The 23,868-nt window shown below is 39.0% G+C and overlaps 1 protein-coding gene across 3 annotated transcripts in view; it reads left to right on the plus strand.

The window, feature by feature from the left end:
• NAV3 (neuron navigator 3) overlaps positions 1-23,868 on the plus strand; it is a 274,517-nt gene that overhangs the window by 121,810 nt on the left and 128,839 nt on the right. For all 3 annotated transcript variants that reach the window (XM_010561819.1, XM_010561817.1, XM_010561818.1), the window contains exons 6-8: positions 5,980-6,048; positions 8,733-8,872; positions 15,611-16,646. In XM_010561819.1, the coding sequence (XP_010560121.1) occupies positions 5,980-6,048; positions 8,733-8,872; positions 15,611-16,646 (1,245 nt within the window). The remainder of the gene's footprint in view (positions 1-5,979; positions 6,049-8,732; positions 8,873-15,610; positions 16,647-23,868) is intronic.

Genomic DNA, 23,868 nt, shown 5'->3' on the forward strand with positions numbered 1-23,868 from the left:
CCAAAATGCTCTTGCCTTATTCCTATTTATCACTTAACAGATTCCTTGATAGCAATGTGTGACTCAGTCTTTTCCTTGCATTCTTCCATTTAAGTCTTAGTTTTATATTTGTCCTGCTACTTTCTTTGCTACTATCAGTCCTTTTTAACAATTTTTATCTCTTATTATTTTCACAGACTGTGCAAGACTGGTATTCTACATGTTGTTTTTCAGGTGTCAGTTAATGACATAACATTACACTTTGCAGCTGCTACGGAGATTACTTTCTCTCTTCGTTTACTCCCCCCCCCCAAAAAAAATAAAATTACAAATCCATACACTTCCAAAGAAGCACAGGCAGTGCTGTTTATGGCAATTATTGCCTATGGAAAATGGATTAAAATAAAAGTGAAAAAATGAGCTTTTTTTGTATTTAAAATTCACCACACCTACAAGAGATAAATTAGCAGCTTAGGAAAATCACTTATATATGTATTTGTGTTTTGGTCTGCTTTTTTGAAAATGCTTATGGCAACATAGCTGAAATGTTGGTAGAATCTTTTGTAATTTCTTTATCTTGCATACCTGTTTACTATTTTAGAGTCAATGGGGAGACCAAACAAAATGCTCACAAATGTATTTAAATACCTTCAATAAAAACAGGCTTAACCATGGATAAGTGTTTGACTGATGCAGGTTTATAGCAATCCCAACCATACTTTAGGATGTGTTGATGAATGTGGATTTTCTGGAAATCTATGAAAAGGTTCAAGAGATGAGAAGTGTAGATGTGAAGAAGTGACAGCCTCAGGCTTTCTGGCACCTCCTTTTTCATTCCTTCTAGGAGAAAACTTTGTTACAGTCTTATCCTATCAAACTGTAATACAGAATAGTGGCATACATTTCTGTCAGGTCATCTGATATAATTTTATTCTAGATCATAAATGTCATGGAGATAAGGTCCTAAAAGGGTACAAATGGTCCCTAAGGGCCTAGTCCTAGTTCTGGAAGCACGCAGTTATCCACTTGGCTAATTTGTTCAGAGAAATTAGTGGGTTTTAAAAGATTGTTTTATTTTAGGTGAGCTACAGGTCAGGTTAATCACAGCAGCTAGGTAGCACATTTATTACTTTGTTGATATCCTCTTTGTTTCTTTAATGTTGAGGCTCATATATTCTTTCATTAAATTCCACAAAATAGCTACCCTACAAATACTGGGACCAGGGTAGAAAATGGTATTGTCACTGTGGCAGACGATTCATTCTTATTACAATTCACCGTGTTCTGCAAGAACATAAATGTGGATACAAAACTGAGTTATCTGCATTTTGGTTTATGAGCTGTGAACAACAGGAAAACACTGAAAACACAATTTTACTTGTACCTCCAAGCCTGAATCAGTTGGAGACAGACTTCTTGTATAAGATGCCAGAAGTTCAAAGAGCGGAAAGGAGAAATGTCCACCTAATACAGAACAGATGACATGGTATGAGCTAGAACTCCCTGAACCATAGACATTTCCTCTTGTAAATGAAAAAAAAAAAGTGTATTTCTGTGTTAGAGAGATATATATATAAATATACATCTATAAAATATAAAATATAGATATATCTATAAAATACACATACATATATAACTTTTATATATAAATAATTAACATTTTAAAAATATATGTAGATAGATACATATATGTAGATGTAAGCATATATTAAATTACCAAGACTGGGCTAAAAAGGCAAAAGAAATGTCTGAAAAATATTGTTCGTGGGAAAATTCAGGTTTTTTGGTTTCCTCCTTAGTGTTCCTTGGCTGTCCATTTGAGGAATCAGGGATCTTTTACCTGCCCAGACCGCTTGGTATGGTGAGAAGCCTGGAAACTTTTGTTTTCTGTGGCATCTCTCCAGGCACACTGGGAATTTAGAGTCAGGTGAACCTTAGAACATTATCTCTTGTGCTTTTTGCCAGGCAGGCTGATGAGAATTATACAGCCAAGGAGCTTGTTGGTTTTTTTTTTTTTTAAAAAAAAAGTGTACAGCACAATCAAGACCTGCTGGGGAAATTTTTACATTGAAAATGCATTCTTTTTAAACTAGTTTTTTATCAGGGAATCATTCTAATAGAAAAGTCTTGAGCAGTTCTGAAATGCAGTCACCCTAGTGATATAAATACACTTTATAAGATCAACAACATGTTAAAATTCAAGTATGTCAGTTAGGTAGAAAGATTTTGATTACATACTACAAACCTCTTTGCCTTTTGTCTAATTTTAGGAGATCACATAGCTGGCATTTTAGAACCACCACGTGACTCTTAACATTATAGGAAAATGACAGTGTGATGTAACATGATCCTTTTGATCTTTTGAAAGACTGTTAATAAAAAGTAGACGATATTCAGGCTGACGCTGCATGGGTTACTTTTTGAAGAAGGAGGCTGAAATATTTTCAGCTTGATTCATGCTCTGTATCCAGGTTTATAGGAGCTCCATCCTTCAGCTTTATGTGGTATACACACTTTCAAGGTGCTGCTTCTTTCCTGATATACCGTGCTATTTGTAGAGCAGCAAGACAGACTTTCTGGCAGTTTAGTTCAGTGTCGAGCAGTCGCTTGCCTTCGCTCCATCGTCTTTGTTCTGATTTGCCCATTTCAGTTGAATATGTCACTTCACTTTCAACGGGAGGGCATTTAAGAACCTTCAGCGTTGTAGCTTATATTGACTCCCTAGACTCCCTACACCTTTTCGGACCGTTTCTGAGCCCTTTTCTCCTGCCTGCAGCTGCATGCCCTCCACCAGCTCCCCGTCTCGGTGGAACACGGTGCATATCTCCCCAAGACGACCTCCCGTGCTGCGCGGCCACGTGCCGCGGCGCAGAGTCCTGCTTCCCCCAACCTGCGCGGCTGCAGTTCCCCGTCAGCATCCTCAGGGCCAGGCCAACCTCCAACATCTCTGTAGCTTCCTTCTCAATGCTACCTCTGTGCTTAACTGCCTTTCAGGGCAGTCTCGGCACGTTCATTCCATTTTCTCACAGCACTTGAGGACCAGCAACAGAAATTATCCGCTGTCGCTGTTTCGTATCTGCTGCGTCGGCTGGTGTTTCTCCCTGGTTTACAAAAGATGGGGTCTTCCTGCTGGCTCTGTGGTCAGGGTTGGTCTCCTCTGTAGTTTCCATGTCCCTTTCCTGCCCGTGCACTGCCGCTGGGCTTTTTAGGTGACTGCTGTGGCTCCTCCGAGGAGTCAAAGCTGCGACCACGCCAGGGAAGACTGCTGGTGGGAGTATTATAGCAGTGGAAAGGGTCTTGGGAGCAGACAGCTGATAACCAACAGCTATCAAAATCTCTTTCCAACCCTCCAACAAATAAACCCTTCCTTGTCCCAAATACTGTAGTGTTAAACTGGTACTGTCTGGTTTGTTAACACGCATCTGCTGCTTTAATTCAGGTATATATTTATTAAACTTTTGTATGGGTCTGTAAGCATAAAAAAAAAGATTGTTTTAAGCAAAACAGGTTTATTGTCCTGATTGCCAGATGTTACCCACCGACAATTATCTGGTAGGATGGAGGGCAGCAGGTACCTATTTGTTTATGCGTTTAGAAGAGTGGCCAGACTTTATATGTGTTGCAGTTCACATCTGCAATAATGGGGCCGGCAGTTGGGAAACAGGCATCCGTGCAAAGCTTTAATGGGTCCAGCATATCCAGTGCTAATTGAGAAGGAACACACAAAGTCATTAGGAACTTGATGCAGCTGGTTTATGAGCTGTTAAGGTTCTCTTTTTCCCTTTGATTTGTCACATTATTTTGGAAAATAAATTTACCCAGTCGTAGTGGGAATGATGGTTTACTAATGTTGACACATCCATCAATGCCTTTCAAGCCTGTCTGGAAAGTTTGAAAGCAATCTGCAGGCTGACATTTCATGAATTTGCTAGTGGATGGAGTTATTTGAGCTTTCCAGCTACTTTGGAATTGTGTTGTTTGAGGTAGAAAAGCTACAACATGCTACGGCAAGGCAGAGTCTTCAGCCTTTTCATCCAGTGGTTAAGTTGCATCCTATTCACTGTTTTTCCAGCTCACTGTCCATGTTGATTGTATTGTGTATCATTTTACCCTTTACAACATAAATGCACTAAGGTTTTATTTGACATACCATTTTTCTCACAAGCTTCTTAGTTTAGTCAATGCAGATAACCAGCTAACCATGTCTAGATTCCTTCATTTTAAATATGTTGACAAAAGCACAAGTGGAAGATCTTATCAAAAGATGGGCTATTACGCCAGGCACAAATGTAGCAACTTCAGTAAAACATCCTATGTCACATTTGTGTCATATGTCCAGACATTATTAAGAAAGATAGCTGTAAGTGAAATATAATGTAATATACTAATGACTACCTAGATAAAATATATATAAACTGTAATTATTATGATACTATTATAATTTATGCCAATTCCCACAGAATTTATGGTCATATAAAAGAGCACTTTGTCAGCATTACCGTGGAGATATATGTCAGAGAATTGAATGCTGCTTTTATATATCGAATGATTCCTCTTTGCTCTCTTCAGAAGTATTCTTTCTTATATATTCATCGTGTGCACATGTGCTATTTGTAATTGGCAGGCACAGAGGCAATACTGAACCCCTTATTTGGGTTTAATTTGGTAAAGTAACAATAATCACGCATCCCATTCAAGTCTCACACTGTCCCTTGGTTTGTGCCTTCCCCTTGCCCCTCTTCAGGCCTGCAGTGCCAGTATGGGAAGCCCTTTCTCCCTTGAGGGCTTCTCCCATCTGCTCTATACTCAGGCTGTCTGCTTCGGTGGACTAGCAGCAATTGCTCAACACTTTTCTGGTAGATTCAATACCACCAGGTGTTTCTTGTAAGTGCTGCCGGTCTATAAAGCCGGGACTAGAGCACTGTGGGTTTTGCTGCTACTCACAAGGACAGCTGGAAGAGGCAGAACTGTAAGAGACAAAAGCAATCTTGTGACTATCAGAGTTTCTGCTTACTCAGTTCTCTGTCACTTCCTTAACAATGCAAGGAATTTGCTGTTGTGATTGCACCTGGCTTAGACACCTGTCTATATCCTTAGGCTGTGTGGATCCCAAAGGATGCACCGGTTTAGAGTAACTGAAATTACCTGGCAGGAGGCCTTACCTTGGCCGTACATTTGACGTATCCCCTATGCAAATGTCTAAAAGAATAGAGGCATAAATTTGCCGTTTAGTAATGACACATTGTTGGGTGTCAAAGGGAACATACTGTTTTTAGCCCTGTAGCAGAGCATATCTTCTGTTGCGGAAACACTACTTGGATGCCTTAATAGACAAAGGTGCATTTTCCTATAGAATTTAACAGTGAGTCTAAGCACGTCAGGGCTTTCCTAATGAAGCCTCTGATTCATTGCCTGGGTAATGCATCACATACTTGACCTGTGCTGCTGTAACAGTAACAAAAATTATGATGGGATGCTTCTTCCATATAGCTCTGTCATTAGGAGGGTCACCTTTCTTTAGTGGGAATTTTTCTGAGCCCACATTGGATCTAGTACAGCAAATTTGTTCCTAACTGCCAGACTGTGAACCCAGTCAGGTTGCTGGAGAAACTAGTGGCTGTATATTTGTGCTTAGTAGTTTCTGTGGATGAAACAAAAAAAAAAAAAAAAAAGACAAAAATTTTAATGGGCACCCTGTGGGAATTGAGCTAGACTTCAGTAATTTGGTCACTGTGGAAATTTGCCTGCATTGTCTATTCCTAAGATAATTTCTAGCAAATGAGACAAGCTATAACAATATCCATTATTTCATAATCTGTGCATTGCATCTCTCATAAAAATCTGCATGTTTGCATTATTTCATATTTTTGCCAGTTAATTTGTGTTTTCTATCCATGTTCAATTTGCATTCATTAACTCATAGTTTGCTGGTAAGTGTGTTCTTTCTATACATGTTCAAAGAAATTCTTTAATTCAATTTCTCTGTTTCTTCTCATACAGTCTCACAGCCAGATATGCAACTCAGTCTAATCACAGTGGAATTGCAACCAGTCAAAAAAAGACTTCTAGGTCAGTTAAATATCTCTAATTTATTGCTTGTTAGTGATACTCAAGCAAGTATATGCCCATTGATATTTTATCCTTTGGACATAAAACATTTGGACATTAACAATGTGTATTTATGTTATGCGTGCAAGCTTCGCAACAATGAGCTTTGCCACGGGAAAGCCTTGTATGGACTGGAAGGAGCTGATCTGTACTGTATATTAGCAATATTTCTGGTTGTTATGTATCCTGCATCTTTGTATCGTGCATGTAAAACATTGGATGTGAAGGATTAGTTGGTGATTTTAGTGCTCTCTACTCTCTGGCTCAAATCCTTGCTTTAGTCATGAGCGAAAAGAAGTTTGGGAGTCTATCCCAATTCCCACTAGATGTTTTGCATGTATTTCAAACCCACCTGAAAGGTTGAGTTCACAGAGCCAAGTTCACGCAGAAGCAAAATAGAGCAGAAAAAAAGAACCACTTCCAAGACTTCTGCTCCGTCAAGACTAGCCTGCACACAGTCCCCGTGACCGAGATGCTTTGTTTTGGCAGTGAATTTGACAGAGCTGTGTGTAGGAGCTGACCTGTTTCAGATTTCATCAGTACTTTTAGTTTATCATTTCCACGAGCACTAAAATCTACAAGCCAGACTGCAGAAGAAAGAAACTGAGGTCTAAAGCTTACTCTTCTTTCTAGCTTTTTCTTGTGGGGGATAATTAATGTGTTCATTAATTATACCTTTGCTGTACAGTTCATTGACGAGAACAATGAACTCTAAATTGCATAATCTACGATAAAGATTGCATTTTGCAGTATAGCGCACTAACACAATTTGAATTGCTGGTGATAGCTTGGAATGAGCTATACCACGGTCCAGTTGCTTTGCACCTGCATTTATAGGTCTTCAGTTTTCCTTACTGCTGATGCTCCTGTCTTGTCCGCATTCAACATGTTGGGGTTAACAGTCTTATTGTCTAATACTTTAAATCTGTGGCAGTGTTTCCGAAGCCTGTTCAGAGGTATGTGACTTGTCCCTTATTTGTTATTCTCTCTTTGCATTTCCTTAGCTGCTTAACATGATTCTGCAAGAGCAATTTAAAACCTGAATGCAATTAAAAAAGACAGCAAATGAGGTAAACTGGAAAGTGTGTAGAGCAAATGACCTCATGTGTAATGTGCTTACTGTGGCAAGTTCTCGAATTCTGGCATGCAGAATATATGCAGAACTATTTTATATTTTAACAGAACAGATGAGTTTCCAGTGTTGCACATGCCTTCTCATTGCTTTTTTCATTACCTTTGACAAACGATCTCAGGGCTCTTACTGCCTGTCAAATTAGGGTAATGAGAAGGAGCAAATGGATTTTTAAGTTTGTTTTAGTGCATTCTTCAGGGAACAGAAGATCACTCGTATTCATGGGTCACTGTAAAGGTTAGCATGCATACAGCTGCAGAGCAGAGACAGTCTGCTCTGGGCTCAGCACAGAGACTAGCAGGGCAGGCTGGCGGCCAGAATGAGCCATAAAAATAACTAATGGATTAGCTCTCTGAGGCTTAAATTGGTAAAGGAAGAGAACATGGAGCTGTTTACATATGTTTGCTAATGAAAATGAAATGATTTGAACATTTCTGTTATACCAGTATATAAACCAAAAAAAAGTCTGGAAGAAATCTAACGTTTTGTAATTCTTTGTAACGTGATTTTTTTTCTCCCTTCTGACGCTGCTTTTTCGTAATATAGTGAAACTAACAGAATTTGATAACTCTGGTATTATTTGTATTGCCACTATTAAAATCAACATATCATTCCAATAAGTGAGAAGCAAAAGAGAGATATTCTTGTCCTGTGGCAAAAGCCTCTTGCTGATTTGAGCATTTCATTTTGTCTAAGAGATAACAAAACTGGAAAGGAGTGGGGGTGCTGCAAAGATGCTGCAGAAAGTTTGAAGTAAGCATGTATTAAAGAATCTTTCATCAGAGAACAGATTCAGACAGAAAAAAAAGATGCAGGCTTACACACCCCAGGACAACAGAGTCTGCATTTTTTTCCTTAGCATAGCCACACAGTAAGGTTCAGATGGTGGCAGCAAATACTAACAAATGAACTGTATAGTCTACATTATGTAAGTCTATCTAAACAGTACACATGCATCTGTAGCATCTAGCTAAAATACATATTTTTAATATTTTTAATTTAAAATAATAAGGTGGAAGTGCTTCAGCCAATAGCCTTCTTAAAAATAACCAAAGATAAATAAAAAGCCTTTATGCTTTTATGCTAAACAGAGCTGTGAAACATTTACTAGAGTAAGAGATACAAAATATTTCTCAGCTATGTATTGTCATGCTTTTAATCAATTTCTGTAACATTTCCTCTTAAAAAGTGACAGATTTAAACAAAAGTTGATATTGCACTTCAATGGTTTGTTAGAGTGAATCTGTTTTAGCAATGTTAATGGCAAATGCAAAGCATCTTCTTACATGTCTTGTGACTCTAGAAAGCATTTTTTTCCCTGTTGTGTGCGTAAGGATAAGCTTTTATTTTCATTTGTGGAGTCTAACTAATTTGAATATTCCTGTTCATTGTCGCTTACCTGAAATCATTGTTTTCAGTTGTTGGTTTTAAATTCTGGTCTGATATTTGCATACTGCCTCCTCTATATGTTGCATTACGTAAAATGAACTGATTTCTGATTATACCATTACAGGCTTCCAGGACCCTCAAGGGTGCCAGCTGCAGGCAGCAGTACCAAAGTCCAGGGAGCTTCTAATTTAAATCGGAGAAGCCAGAGCTTTAACAGCATCGACAAAAACAAGCCTCCACAATATGCAAATGGAAATGAAAAAGGTAAGTGATTAAAAGTTACTAAGCTTACTCTACATAACATATAAGAGAAAAAACAAAACAAAACAAAACAAAACAAAACCACCGAAAGAACCCATCCACAAGGGTCAAAGAAGTAAATGTCATATTTAGGCTTGGTAAGGAAGACCTATGGAGATAGGGCTCTGATTTAGGACTTGTGGTTGAGCTGGGATTAAAGTTCAGAACTGAAAACTTTCAAGGTGTTATAACTATATTTTATCCCTCTTTGATGGAAATATCACTGGGTGATGTTTCTGAAATGAAAATGAATCTATATTGGATGCCTGTAATCTTTGTTGGTATTCAAGTCTACTCATACCCAAAGGAAGGCTGCCATAATTTTCAGGGGACTTTGCATCTTAACCTCTAATGGGCAAGAATCAAAATATTATACTTGAATCAGGATATTATATGCATCTGTTCTTTCAGAACCTTACCTAATGTATATATAAGTCTGCATAGAGGATTGGAAATTAAATCAATTGTAATTAAATGTTGCAGGGATTTGAATTCAGTGTTCATGTTTTATTGCCTCCTTTAAATATGGACTTCCATTATGGAACCTGGGTCCTTCCATTTCTCCCACCCTGACACTGCTTTCCTGGAAAATGTGCCTCTTCAGGCTTTATCTCAGAAAGAATAAGGTAAAAGTTCAGCTTTCTGAGTTGTGTAACTAATCCAGCCCCTTCCCCCCTGTTCTTTCTCCCTTTGTGTAATGAACAGCATTTTATTCATATCTCTGGGTTAGAATACAGTTTAAAATGATACAATATACATAGTACCCGTTTGCATCCTTGGGGTCTGTGGGAGGAACAAGTATGCAGTGAATGTTCTTCATCCAAGCAACAGGCAGCTATCCAGATTTTTTTTACTAAATTCTGATGAACACACTTTGCCCCCAGCTGTATCTGAAGATATAAAACCATCCTTTCAATAGTTATTTCTTTATTTTTGCTAACAGGGTTGAATGTTTTAGATAGTTCTATAGGGGGATTTCTTCTGTCAAGGGTTGTTTATGGCAAGATATCCAGTCTAAAACTAGAAAGAGATCAGATTGAAAACTGAGCAGACACTGTATAGTTCACCAATACGATAGTGAAGTTGAAGTAGGAGATGTTGCTGCTTGAGTGAAGGTATGTACAGCAGCTTAGGTTTTAGTATTGCTTCATAATGTTGACATAAGTTTGCTACTGAAATATGTGAGAGAGAAATGATTCAAGGTGAGACATGCTTGTAGACGTTAATATTGTTAGCTCATTACTTGGAAACTCTTTTGACTGCTAAGGCTTGCATTGCATTGCACATTTATGTGGCTTTTTGCATGATGGATTTCTTTCCTATTTCTTTACAGCAGAGAATGAGAACCTTGATGAGATTTTTAGTGAAGTCATCACTTGCAAGAGGATAAGGGGTGGCTTTTTTGTGTATAATCATTCAATTTTTTTTACAGGATATAGAAAATGTAATGTTGCATAACTACAGAGTACTATATTTGAGATGTTTGTCTGCTCTTTTTTCTTTCTTTCAAAACAGCAGACTGGATGGAAGAACATTGGTTTTACTGGAGAATATAAACCAAATACAAGTTTGTTTTAGAGTATAAAGCAGAAGTTAGAGAAAATGACTGCTGTGAGTGCAAGGATAGCAAAGTGATATTTTTTATAATACTCTAAAAGAGCACATGAGACCCTGTATTTGAATTCACCATGCTACTTCTTTGCCTAAAAACAACTGAACAATGCTATATTTTAAATTGAATTATGGTAGGAGCTAATTTTTTAATATTATAATGAAATTTCCAAGTAGCCTTTTGATTTTTTTTTTAAAGTATTTGAGGATGTTCTGTGACCTCAGGTTTTTTTTGAAGAATTTGTTTAGAAACAAGCTTCAACCCCCACAATAGTAACAACAATAATAAAAAACACCTTTTTAAAAAAAAAGTGTCACTATATGCTGAAAAACTGATTTTTCCTTACAGTGTGACACACATAATAAAACTTATATGTCAAATTTTGCTTCTGATGCAGATGCTTGGTGCAAGATAACTTTAACAGCTTCCATTAAATGGATATACAGTCCATACACTAATTTCTGAGACATAGGTCATATACTAAATAGCTTGTAATTCTGCATTAGTGCTGCATAAACTGAAGTGGAAAAAGAGATGACTTGCACTAGGTAGTCATTAGAGGTTGGGACCTCCAGACCTCTTCAAGGGCAGACCACTTTTGGTACATTTATCTCTGCTGTACACCTTCCTGCATGTCCTATAAGAAGATCTCAGAAAATATATACAGGGGTTTTTTAATCCAGTTATACGTAATACTTGAAATCCATTCCTGCATAACACAGTTTCCAACTCAGTCACAGTGGGGAATGGATATGTAGTCACAGAGTTAAAGGAGACCTGAAGGTGATCCAAAATAAGATGTGATATGGGCCTTTTATTTGCTATTTCTTTATTTAGCATGTCATTAATGTTATCTCCTTTGAATGTTGCTTAGGGAGTAGTTCCCACAGTAAGAAACCTAGGTCCCCTGACAAATGCAGGTTTGCTCTTTTTTGCAGACTCAGCCCCTTGCTGTGACACAGGTAACTGTGTGGAGCTGTGGTTAAGTCAGGAACACAGAATGCACCAAAGCAATAAACCCCCCATTAGCTGAAACTCATCTGTGGAGCCTTAGTGAGCTGATTTTTTTTTTTTTTTCCTGGACTTTGCAGCTTATGGATGGGTTTCAAAGAACACATCTGTTTTCCAGGTCACGTCACATCTATCTGCTTCTGAGTTAATAAGACAAAGACAAAAATAAAACTATGAAAATCAAACTATTTGAACAAAGTAATTATTCACAGTGTTACTAAGGTGGATACCCAGAGTGTTTTGAGTCCAGCAAAGAAATAATGTTCTAATTCAAGTCAAATTTTAAAACAAATATTTACACTTTGGAGCTTAGAAACACTGTAACTGAACACTAATAAGGGTCTCTCTGCCATGGAGCTTAATAGCCTGCTTTTCAATATAATTTAATAATATAAAATGGTGTTTGTGTATTGTCCAAACTCAGTTTCAACATTATTTGGTTATTTTGCCCATACGAACTCTGAGAAACTTTGTCCTGGAACTCTGTTGTCTGATGGTGCAAATCGTTGTTCATCTGTGGCCAGAATCTATATTTACAACTAATTTATTTATGCTTCTTCTGGTGCTGGTATTTTGCCAGTTGTCCCTGGCGGTGTTCTCCTCCTGTGCTGATAAGGGGTAGCTACTTTCTCATGGACAGCTGGAAAGGGACAGCTGAACAAGCTGAATTCTTTTAATCTCACCAGATAGACCTCCTATTCGTCCAAACATCCTTATAGTGATCCATTGCAGCTCTTCCGGTCTCTAGTAACCTTTTTTATTGTGAGTGACTAAAATTGGATACTCTAATCTGGGCACCTGCCTACCACAGAATATTTAGATTACCAGTTCCTAACTGCGGTGCAGCAGGGGAGCTGTTGTCACAGACGTCCCGTCTTCTCCACCAGCAGAGAACACAGGTCACAGAGGAGAAGACGGAGGACTTGGATTATGTATTGGGCCCAAGTTTAACCTCTCATGTGTCCTTTATTTGGGCAACAGCCTATGAAAAGTGGACTTGAAAATGCCCATTTGGTTGTCATGGTCTTGCTGGGTTCTGGTGGAAATTTCTCTTTTTGCACTGAACCCCTGGGGGTGTTGCTACTCTGCTTTCCCAATGCAGGTTGGGCTGAGCTCTGAAGCACTGAGCTCTCAACTAGAACACAAAATTGTTTTCACTGCACGCTGATTATGCATTTCAGCAATAAGGGGATTAGGCCCTAAACAGAAGACTGTCTTCTTGTAAAATTTAGTTTATAGAAATATGAAATCCTTGACATAAGTTGGGATCACTCTCTATCAAAATCACCACAAGGTGGGGACAAATTTCACGTAATCAACAGCTAAAGCTAAGTCCAATTGAACGCGCAGAAAGCAATGAATGTCGTGCAGCTTCAAGCAATGCATTTGGGCTGGAGGGAAATAAATCTTTTTATTCCACATCTTTAAACATACAGACAGGCTCTCAGTATTCCTTGAGAGCGTGCAGTCCACATGCCTTGTGGAAACATTAAGGATACACTTTAAATTGAAGATTAAAGGCAAGTTAAGGTTCTTTGTAATTTTTTGATGCTGTTTATGGTTTGTTACATAGGGATCAAATAAGTACCAGTGTTTCCAGGAACCTGTGTTTTTTTGCTATATATGTAGCAGAACAAGCTGTTGATGAAACAGTAAATACTCTTCTTTTTATAATCCCCCCCCCCCCCCCAATGTGTTTAATATTATATAGCAGGAAATATGGCAAGGCATACATTCTTCTTTCTAATCAGAATGCCTTTTTTTCTTTTTTTTTTTTCTTTCTTGTAGTAAAACTAATAGCCTGAAGCCATACAAATGTAACAGAATTAATACAACAGAGCTTGGTGGCATCCCGCTGTTCACAGATTGTTGCATATATTCTGCATTAGCTTTGCACATTCTTATGGTGAATCGTTCGGCAAAACTATTGAGATAGCTAAAGACCCCAATCCTCCTGTGTAATTAAGGCAAGCTTAGTGCAAGGCAAGATGTGTGCAAGAAGGTCCTTGTGCACACCCAGTCCTGGGCTATCAGCCATGGGGCTGATCCCTGGTATACGTTAAGGAAGCCTGAGGGCTGCAGTGATTTCCAACAGCTGTTGCTGGCCCCAGGCTCTCTTCCAGGATCTGAGACTCACCAGAAAATAGCAGGGGCCCAGCCACAATTCCTGCCTTGGTCGCAAGGGAGGAATCCGCTCTGCAGCTGCGCACCAAAGCTGCTCCATGTGCATGGTGCTACCTGGAGCCCGCGGAATAAGCCCTAACCTTACCTGTCCCAAAAAATGCTCTGAGGCAACCCTTACCAGTTAACGTTTTCTTGCCTAGTGGCTGGATGCAGCAGAGCTGCTTGAAACCTTCTGTGAAGGTGGACTGAGCTCCTTTAGCGTTGTGGAGTTTGCATATCAGCCTGAGGAGCACACGAAAAAACGTACGCAGATGGAATTATACAGCATCTCTTGAAGGTGGAGGTGACTGGCCTGCTGGGGTCCAGTTGTGAATAGTGTTAAGCAAGTAAAAGCTGTTACATTTCTGTCATGTTACTTTTGTTCAGATTTTTTTATTATTATTTTTAAACTAGAACTTCTTAATGCTATTTAGAGAAGTAAATTTTGCTATGTTTGCGTTCATTTTGTTAAAAAAAACAGCTCCCCTTTCAGGATGCTTCAAATCCTCCCTTTCCTATGTGTATTAGTGGCCTTCAGGCTTCCAGGTGGGTAGTCTGATCCATACTAGGGCCGTAGGGCTGAGACCGCAAAAATGAAAATCACACACAACTTCAAACTCTGGGCTGAAGGGACAAATGTCTTCAGTGTCCTCATCTACTATATTATTCAGACAGGTGGGCCCCAAGGCATGACTTTGGCTTCATGTGTGTATGCAACATATCAAGCGCTCTTTTAGCCATTGCATGAACTATATTTGCATTGCGTGTTTCATGGGCTTCCTTGTAGTACTGAATTTGATATACTATAGCAGGCTTCTACCTAATTCCCTGGCAGTGCCGAGACTGAGTGGCAAGACAAGATAGATACACTAAGAGAAAATACGTCATCTGCTGAAATAGCTGTGTACCACGTATTTGATCGCCATTACCAGTTCATTTCTCCGGTGGTGGTCCAGAGTAATAGTGTTTAGATACTCAGATGTGTCTTGGAAATCAGAGCTTCATACAGAAGAACTTAACCCTTTCACGCATTGGTCGGCTTTGCTTAATAAGGCTAAATGACTTTTTTGAAAATTATGTTTGTCAATTAGCATAGTTTGATTATTGCAGAAGGAGGTTTGTTCTCATTCATTCTGGAGATTTGCTGAAGTTCCTGGACAATGTAAATGTAGTGAAGATACCAGAGCCACATAAACAAGTCTTCTGTGCCTACCTGAGCTTCGGGCCCAAAACAACTGTGATTGCTGTTCCCATGTGTATGATATATCACTGTAACTTTCAAGTGCTGACATTGGTGAAATTGTTGATAAATTTTTTCTCATCTATGAAAGTGCACTGGGAAAAGTTAGCTACTAAAGGTGGTTAACTGTACTTAAAACCAAAAAAAGTATAGTGACCTGCCATTTTTTGCTTTTATGAATATTGATTGTATCCATTTAATTTCAGTATTACTCGGTCCTCTTGCTCCTGCCCAAAGCCTAACTTTCTAGCACATATTTTGCTTTCACTAAACATCAAACCCATCTTTGGTTTAGTTTTTCTTCTAATATTGTAGCATTCTTTTTTCTTCCATGACTCAGTGTTTTATTATTAACAAGTCATTGGAAGAATTTCTTTGTGACTTATTAACGATAAAATCTTTAAACTGGAAGGTTTAATTTGCATAATGAAATGGTTACAAGGAAGGCGTTTCCAAGGCTCTCTCAAGCTCATAGAAGTATTGAACAACACCGTGATGGTGGGGGGAAAAAAAGGCATTTTTGACTGTCATCCTTCATGTTTCATGCACATGTAAATTATGTTTATTATGAAGCACACGTAACTGTGCTTTAAATGCCAGAGGAGCATGGTATCACCTTCAAGCAGGAGATGGGAGAATAACTGCACCATTCTGGTTCTTTCTGTTTTTTAAGCAGATTCACCAAAAGGCCCTCCCCCATCTGCAGGCATGAATGGAAATGTGCAGCATCCCACCAGCACCGGGCAGCAGCAGGTCTCTGCCATACCCTCTCCAAGTGCCAGCAAGCCTTGGCGCAGCAAATCCATGAATGTCAAACACAGCGCGACCTCTACCATGCTGTCCGTGAAGCAGCCCAGTCCCGCAACCTCCCCGACTCCATCTTCAGACAGGCTCAAGCCACCCCCTTCTGAAGGCGTGAAGCCCCCTTCATCTGGACAAAAATCTATGCTGGAAAAATTCAAGCTGGTTAATGCTAGGACTGCTCTGAGACCTCCTTTGTCGCTGAGCTCAGGACCCAGCGACAGCGGGAGAGAGGATGATACCTTTTCAGAGTGCGGTGAAATGGATGTCTTAAGCGGCGGGGTGAACAGCGGCGGCTCCACGAGTAGCAGTCCTAAAGTATCACCGAAGTTAACCCCTCCGAAAGCTGGAAGCAAAAATCTCAGCAATAAAAAGTCTTTGCTACAGCCAAAGGACAAAGAGGAAAAGAACAGGGACAAAAACAAAGTTTGCACTGAGAAAACAGTCAAGGAAGAGAAGGACCAGGTCGCTGAAACATCTACAAAGAAGAGCTCAAAAATCGCAAGCTTAATCCCAAAAGGAAGCAAGACGACAGCAGCCAAGAAGGAAAGTTTAATACCGTCTTCTAGCGGGATCCCCAAACCCGGATCGAAGGTGCCAACAGCAAAGCAGAGCGCTTCAGCCGCATGCGCGGCAAGTAAGGAGGTTGAAAAACTGAGGACTACAAAAGGAAACCAGTCCCAACCAACACCAAAATCTCAACTTAGCGAGAAGGCTTCTCCTTCCTCTGGTCTTGCTTCTTCCGAAGGGAAAGAACCGAGCGCAGCTCTCCCCCCGGGGTCCTCCGCGGCGCTGCCGGCCTCGATGGCCGCAAGCGGCGGCCAAGGGACGGGGAACGGCGTCGTCCAGCTTCCTCAGCAACAGCAATACAGTCACCCCAACACCGCCACAGTAGCTCCCTTCATTTATAGGTAAGGGCGCAGAGGGAAATTGGGTTTGTGTTGCCATTTAGGAAAGAGAGCTAAAACGGATAGAGTAATGGTGGATCACACCGGTGTCTGTCTTATGTCCCGGTTTCTGTCACAGCATCACACACGTGTTTTCCTAATATTATTTTTTAATTAGCGTTACTGTATGAAGCGTTTCTTCCAAGAACTCTGAGGCTCTACCTTGTACGAAAGTAATCCACTGCAAATATTTGCCATTTAAAATTCAGGATGTTTTGATTAGAAATAGAAATCACATGATACATTCCCTGTGCTGCTTTTGAAAGGTCACGGCTGAGTTAGGTTTCTAGTGCAAATATTCTTGTTTGCAATTTAAGAACCTCAACATTTATTTGCTGATATTCAATAATATTTGCTTAAAATACACTGTTCTCTTAAAAAATCCTAAAACAAACTGCTGATGTTTTCAGAGTATGTAACAGTACTAGTAGGATATTAGAGGAAAAACAGTACACAAACTTTTGCAAGTATTCAAAAATATTTCAACATTTTGGGCAGAGAGAAAAAGTTGCTGTTTGCAGGTCCTTTTCCTCTTTAGTTTTATACACAAACTAGGTACGGATTAGCTCCATGGAGGCAGTTAATTTTTACAGGTGATACAAACTCTTCTGATGGCCAAGGCTCTGGAAGAGATTAATGAACAGTTAAATGTATCAACCTTTGCCTGACTTTATTTTGCTATATGATAGAGCAACTGAAGAGAAGCTGGGAGATTTCATTGCTGTGCAGCTCAGAAGACAAAGTAAGTGTAGAAAGACTGGCAGGCTGGTTTGAGTAATGATTTCAGATGTCAGCTGTTGGAGGGCTTTAGCTACAGTTGTGGGTAAATTTAACATGTGATAAAATGACAAATACATTATTAAGCAAAATATACTGGCAGTTTTTGTTAGTGAGTAGTACTCTAGATAATCTTGGCTAAAGATTAAAGAGGTGCTGAAGTAGGCTCTGAGGGAGTATATATGTCATTACACAAAACTAAACATAGCTTCAAAACCAATCTGGATGAGTGATAAATGGTTTAAATCAATTCTGAACAAAAGCAGTTCAGAAAATCATATGGGAGGGGAAAAAGGCATAATATAGGTTATATTTATTCTAATATGCAGTGGGTAGCCTCTTGAGTTTCAATTAAACGTACCACTGGATGTGCTTAATATGCATGTTTCTTTATAGCTGTCTGGAATAACCTCAGTGATACAGATGATTTGCAGCGTGGTACATAGGATGGCCTACATATGTGTTAGGGTGCATATCTAAGGAGAGAGAAAAAGAATCTATGCTTTGCCTTCAGATACGTGTGCTATTTAATGGCAGCTTTACCACATACTGATGCCATTTCATTGCATGATGAAGATACAGTTCTTTTAAGCTTCATCATGAAGCAAAATATATTTCGAATTTTAACAGGCGATAGAAGCATGCATCTTCCTGTAATATTTGGTATTACTAATCGTCTGTTTGCTTCAAATAAACAGCAAAGGAGACTTTATTTGAAGTTAAATCTCACATGAAAATAAAATTCTCAGAGCCAAGGTCTGATCTCAGAATATCATAAACCCAGAGTAATAGACGGGCTTTGATGAGGTTACTTCAATGGGTATCTCTGTAACTGAGAGCAGAATCTGACCCAAAAATACACAGTAACTACATTCCTTATAACTCTCAAGGGCTTTGTAATAGTACACAGCGATTTCATAGAAGAATATAAATATAACCATGGATAAAATATCCAAATTTCCAAAGTCAGCATATTTATTTTTGTGGCTATATGGCAAGTGGAAGTGTACATGAAGCTAGGGTACTGTATTTACATTTTCTTGCTCTTAAACATAACTGTTTTCTGAGCAGTCACCACAATTTATACCCAGAATTTTCAGGTGTGCTTATTAGCTGCTAGAACAGTTTTATAGATCAATGAGTTAATAAACAGTAGTTACCATTCAGACTAACAGGTTTTTTTACAACTAGAAGGAATATCTAGGATCTGTGAGTTTGTAGGGCAGTCCTTGTAAAAACCTTCAATATTATTTAGTAAAAATACAGCGCATTTTATCCAGAATAGTGCAATATACTTCTGTGATCAGTGTAGGCTGTTAGCACAAGGATAAGCTAGTGCTTTTTCTGGTTTGTTGCTGATACCTGCAGATATCATGTATTTTGAAATGTTTGATTATTACCCAAGAGGATATTACTGCAGATTTGTGAGTAAAACAAAGTATTCCAAAGAGTTTCTTTAAGGCTGGCATGTATTTTGCTTAAACAGGGAATGCAATGCTGTAACAGTTATCAACACTCATGTTTTCAAGGAGTTGTGTATTTTTATTAATAAACAGTAAACAGAAAATACTGTTTCACTAGGAGGTTCTGAAATGATATATTGCACTATTCAGCTTTGCATTCTTGGTGCTTTGTCCTATCTGATATCACATTGTATTTTTATGTCTCTTAAACACTATGGCATGGAAATTCATATGGGATTATTACTTCTCTTCAAAGATTAGCAGCAACAGTCAGAGTTGCATTTGAGATAATCTAAATGGGTATAATTTAAATTCTTCCATCCTCCTCAGCAAGTGCTTATTTACTTTCAAATGCGGTTCTGAATGTGTTATTTACAGCCCCTTATGTGTCCCCTCTGAAGCTGACTGCAGGGTCCAACTGGTATAAGGAAGGCACAGTAGATGTAATTCAGTTGCCAGAAAGCTTGATAAGAGAGATACAGCAGGCAAAACAACTAAAAGGAAGTTGTAAGAGACTGTATAATTGTTTAAAGTATACCAGCCACTACTTTAAATTACACATTCTTCTACATAGACAGAATTGGAGGAAGATGGAAATTGTGCCATCTGCCAGAGTCCCTTAGACTTGTATTGAAATTGGCCATAGAATTTAGTTATCTTCCTAGTGGTGCTTAAGTTTCAGATGGAGAAAGTAACACAGAAGTTTAGTGCTTACTATGATACAGGGAAAACAGGGGGGAAAAAAGCATTAACGAAAACAAAAAAAAAGAAGTCTGAATCTTTCTCCTAAAATTTTAGTAAGAGAATAACAAGTTAATTGCTCAGTATTTGGAGTTCTTGGCTTTCCTTCCCATTGCTCGAAAGTGTAATGTAACCCGTAATTCCAAACGTTTTCTCGCACAGAGAAGAGCCTGTTGTATGCAATCATTGCTTTATTATTTGTGAGTCAAATTGTGTAAGTTTGTGTTATTTCCATAAAATGGGAAACACAACTAACAGTCCCAGGAGTAACACAAATGTCATCTCACCCCGTGGAGCAAATCCTTAGTTGATGTAAATCATCACAACCCTACGTGAAGTATGTGGTATGTTGGCAATTAACATTTGCTGTGGATTTGCTCAAGCACTAAAGGAATATTTCAATATAAGAATGTTGGGTTGTAACTGGACACATGTACCGCAGTTTAGTTTTATTTTATTGACTCCTCCAGTAACTGCTATAGGAGCTTACTGGGTCTCTTTTCCATGGCTGGAATATAGAAAGTGAAGTGCCCAAATCCCAGGGGCTATGGTGCTCAGGAATTGCTTATTGCCTGAAATGCTGAAAGAGAAAAAGAAAGTGCTGCAGAGAATTAGCTGACCACTCAATATCCTGAGCTGCACTTCTATGTTGTGCATCGCTTAAATTTCAGTTCTTCAGCTAAATTTGTAGTTTAATGATAGCGACATCTGGAAGAAGTTTCAGCACTGTCTGAATTGAGACCTTGCAGAGGTACTCTTTCGGTGTCAATGCTGGACTACAAAAACCAGTTTGGCACTCCTTTCGTCTCTGAAGAATAAGAAACTGGTGACTTCAGCTACCTAATAGGTTGGTGCAGAGATGATGGGGCCAGACTCTTCCCTGAAATGCAGGGTGAAAGGATAAGATGTACAGATGCAAGTTACAGCAGGGGAGATGCTGATTAACAGTTAGAAAAAAATATTTTTACCTTGGGGGTGGTGAAACACAGGAGCAGGCTGCCCAGAGAGGTTGTGGAAGCTCTGGCCTCAGACGCGGTCAAGACCCAACCAAATGAGGCCCTGAGCAACTTAATGTAATCAGACCTGCTTTGAGCAGGTCATTGGACCAGATGGCATCTACAACACCTTTCTGATCTAAATTACTTTATGATTCTGTGAGGACTAAAGTGTTCACTAGATAGAGGCAGAGAAAGGAAATATCAGTGTAATAAGTAAATAGGTTACCAGGTACGAAAACCTTCTTCCTATCTCTTTTCTTATATGGTGATCGAAACAATTCTATTACTAGACCATAGCTTCAGGGGTGCATGGGAAGTGCAGAGCAGTGACAGATGGGAAGGAGGATATAATCTGGTTGCACCTCTGGAGGCACAGTGAAATTCAATTCCAGCTGCCTGTTCAGGATGTTTTTATACTGGCTTAGGGAAAAAATTAAACTGTTCCTCAAGGATCCTGCAAACACAGCATCTGCAGGGTTTGTTGAAGGCATATTTACGTCCAGTTTTAATTACTAGAAGCTACTTCTCGTCACTGATTGTGGTGAGACAGAACTTAACTTACTAAAATTAAGTTTTCAGTAAAAGACATTTATCAGTTAATTGTGTTTATTAATAACAGATTATGCTGCTAAACATACTGCAACTCTTTTTTAAAAAATGTGATGATTCAAAATTATACTGCAGTGCTTTATTGATTTCTGTTATTTACATTACTGTTGTGAAAATAAAACAACAGCCACCACCAAAATTTTGCAGTCGTAGGTAGAGCTAAACATTGCCACTCACCAGTTGTACTTGTAACAAAACCACAGTGTTTAGAAAAATCCTCCCATTTTCTCATGCTTGATTCTCAAGAAATTGTGCAAGAAAAGTTCCCAGTGTAGAGGTGTTGGCTTAAGAGATGGGAAGAAGGATAATAAGCGAAGAAATCATTATAAACACATACTTGATCAAAGCTGAGTTAAAACAGAAGCTTGATAATTCAGTTGCTTGCTGTTTATGATCTGAAGTTAGTCTTTTGAAATGCCATACAGACAAGAGTGGCCTTATTCCTTGGACTAAATAATCAGCAAAATGTAGGATAAAGGACTAAAAAGGATATTCTGTTCAGTGTTCTGTCACTGGCAACCATATTAACCCTTTCATAAACCAGCTAAGTTTTATTTTAAACTAGTTAATTCCCACTACTTCAATGGGAAGGTTCCTCCAGACACTCACTCATCTCATTGTTAGAAAGGGTTTACAACCCACATGATGACATTGCATCCATTTATTACTTTGTTAATATTGTCCTTTAACTTAAAAAGTTGTTTTCCCCCTTTTGATCACTTTTTTTAAGTATGCGAGGGAATAATCCCATCCCTTTCCTTCTCTTTTGCAAGGCTAAACCAAATCGCTTCTTTTCTTTCCTTTCAGAAGGGTTTCTTCTTCCCCGTGAGCATCCCAGTAGCCCTCCCCTGCAGCTGTTCCAAATTTAACTCACATGTCTTGAATATGGCTGATCAAGCTGCTCATATTCCAGATGTGGTCCTGCCAGTCTGTTGCACTGACAGTGATACACATTCAAGACAGCTGCACCTCAGAGAGATGTTGGAAAAAAACCCAGCATATTCATCTGATATCTTTTGGAATGTCGAGTAAAAACCAAACAAATCTTTGATGTTATCTGTGTTTATCAAAGGTTGGCTATTTCGTTAGAGGCAGGAAATGACTGACTGCGTTAAAGGCAGCTTATTAAGTAGTATTCCAAATTCTGTTCTTAATTACTCCTGTACAGGCTCATTTTAATCAAACTGAATGAGCTTGTGCAGGTGTGATTGAGAGCAGGATTTGTCCCATTAAGCGAGTTTGATGCTCTTACAAATAGGTAGCATGTAACTCATGGGGGTGGGTTGGGGACAAATATATTCTCTGATTGCCATGATTAAAATAGAAAACAGATTGTCCTGTTTTCATGACGGTTGCCTAAATTAACCTGTGCTGCAGATACACAGCACTGGAAGAAGTATCAATGGGGTTGCTTTGAGTAAACTGAAATTCTTTTCACTTCCCTTGATATCAAGAGAGATGCAAGAATTAATTTTTTTTTTAAGGCAGTGGGCTGTGAATGGGTAAAGGATAGAGGGGCCATTTATTAAGACCAAAGTGTAAGGGGTTAAGGAGATCTTTCAATTTGTGTTTGCGTCCCTTGAGCTTAATCTGTGCTGCAGTTCTGCAGAGATCACTTAAGTCATTCATAGGATTAATATGTCCCACAGAAAAAGTACAAGCCAAAAGTATAGGGGAAGACAAATCTCACAATTTTATCTTCCTTTTTAAAAAAAAAAAAAATAGAATAGTTGAGCTAAGCAAACAGGCATCTACATGCTTGCTCCAATGTATCACAACCTGTGACAGGCTGAGAGCAAAGCAACTTGAAGTTTTAGGCACCCAGTCTATACCTGAACCTCCTTGTTGCCCAAGAACTGAGGCTCCTACGTGATTTTGCTTGGAAATCTTTCAGCCCTAGACCATTCTCAGCCCATCTGGGCTAAGCTCGACTCCAGAAAAAAGAAGGGCCTTGCCCACCATGCACCAAAAGGCAGGGCTGCTCTGGAAGTGCTGGCAGCTGGCAACCCAGTGGAGACCTGGTGGGAGCAGAACTATTGAGGACAGCCCTGTCCCCAGGTTCCTCCTTGGGCGACCTCCGTCACGGCTGCCCAAGGGCTGAGCAGGTGCCTTTTAGCCCACTGCTTCCACAATAAATAACCAGTTTTCTCAAGTAAGCAGAACTTAGACTGCTGCAAAATCCATAGTCCTCTGCAGGGTTTCTGTTGTCTCAGGTAATTAGAATCATTGACGTTTTTACAAAATTAAACATAAAAATGCTGAATGAAGTCAGTACAGTGGTTTCTTTGTTATTTATTTTGATAGCAAATCACATTTACTTTACATTAGATTTAAACTTTCATTAGTTTCAAGTGAGATAAAAGGGACATTTCACGCTTCTTAGATCTGTTATTTCAGGCTGCCTATAAATTTAAGAAAACCGCATCCTATTTACATTTGGGTTGTGTTTCCATGATTTTCTTTCTGCAAATTAAATCAAATATTTTTAAATTATTAGCGTTATATGATCTTTGCTATTCAGTATTTTTACTTTAAGGCTTACATTCTAATGCTATCTCATGTCCCAGAAACTGGATTTTGTGCTGCAATTAATCCCAC

Source organism: Haliaeetus leucocephalus, unplaced genomic scaffold, assembly GCF_000737465.1.
Source record: "Haliaeetus leucocephalus isolate CR32 unplaced genomic scaffold, Haliaeetus_leucocephalus-4.0 Scaffold151, whole genome shotgun sequence".
Lineage (NCBI taxonomy): Eukaryota > Metazoa > Chordata > Aves > Accipitriformes > Accipitridae > Haliaeetus > Haliaeetus leucocephalus.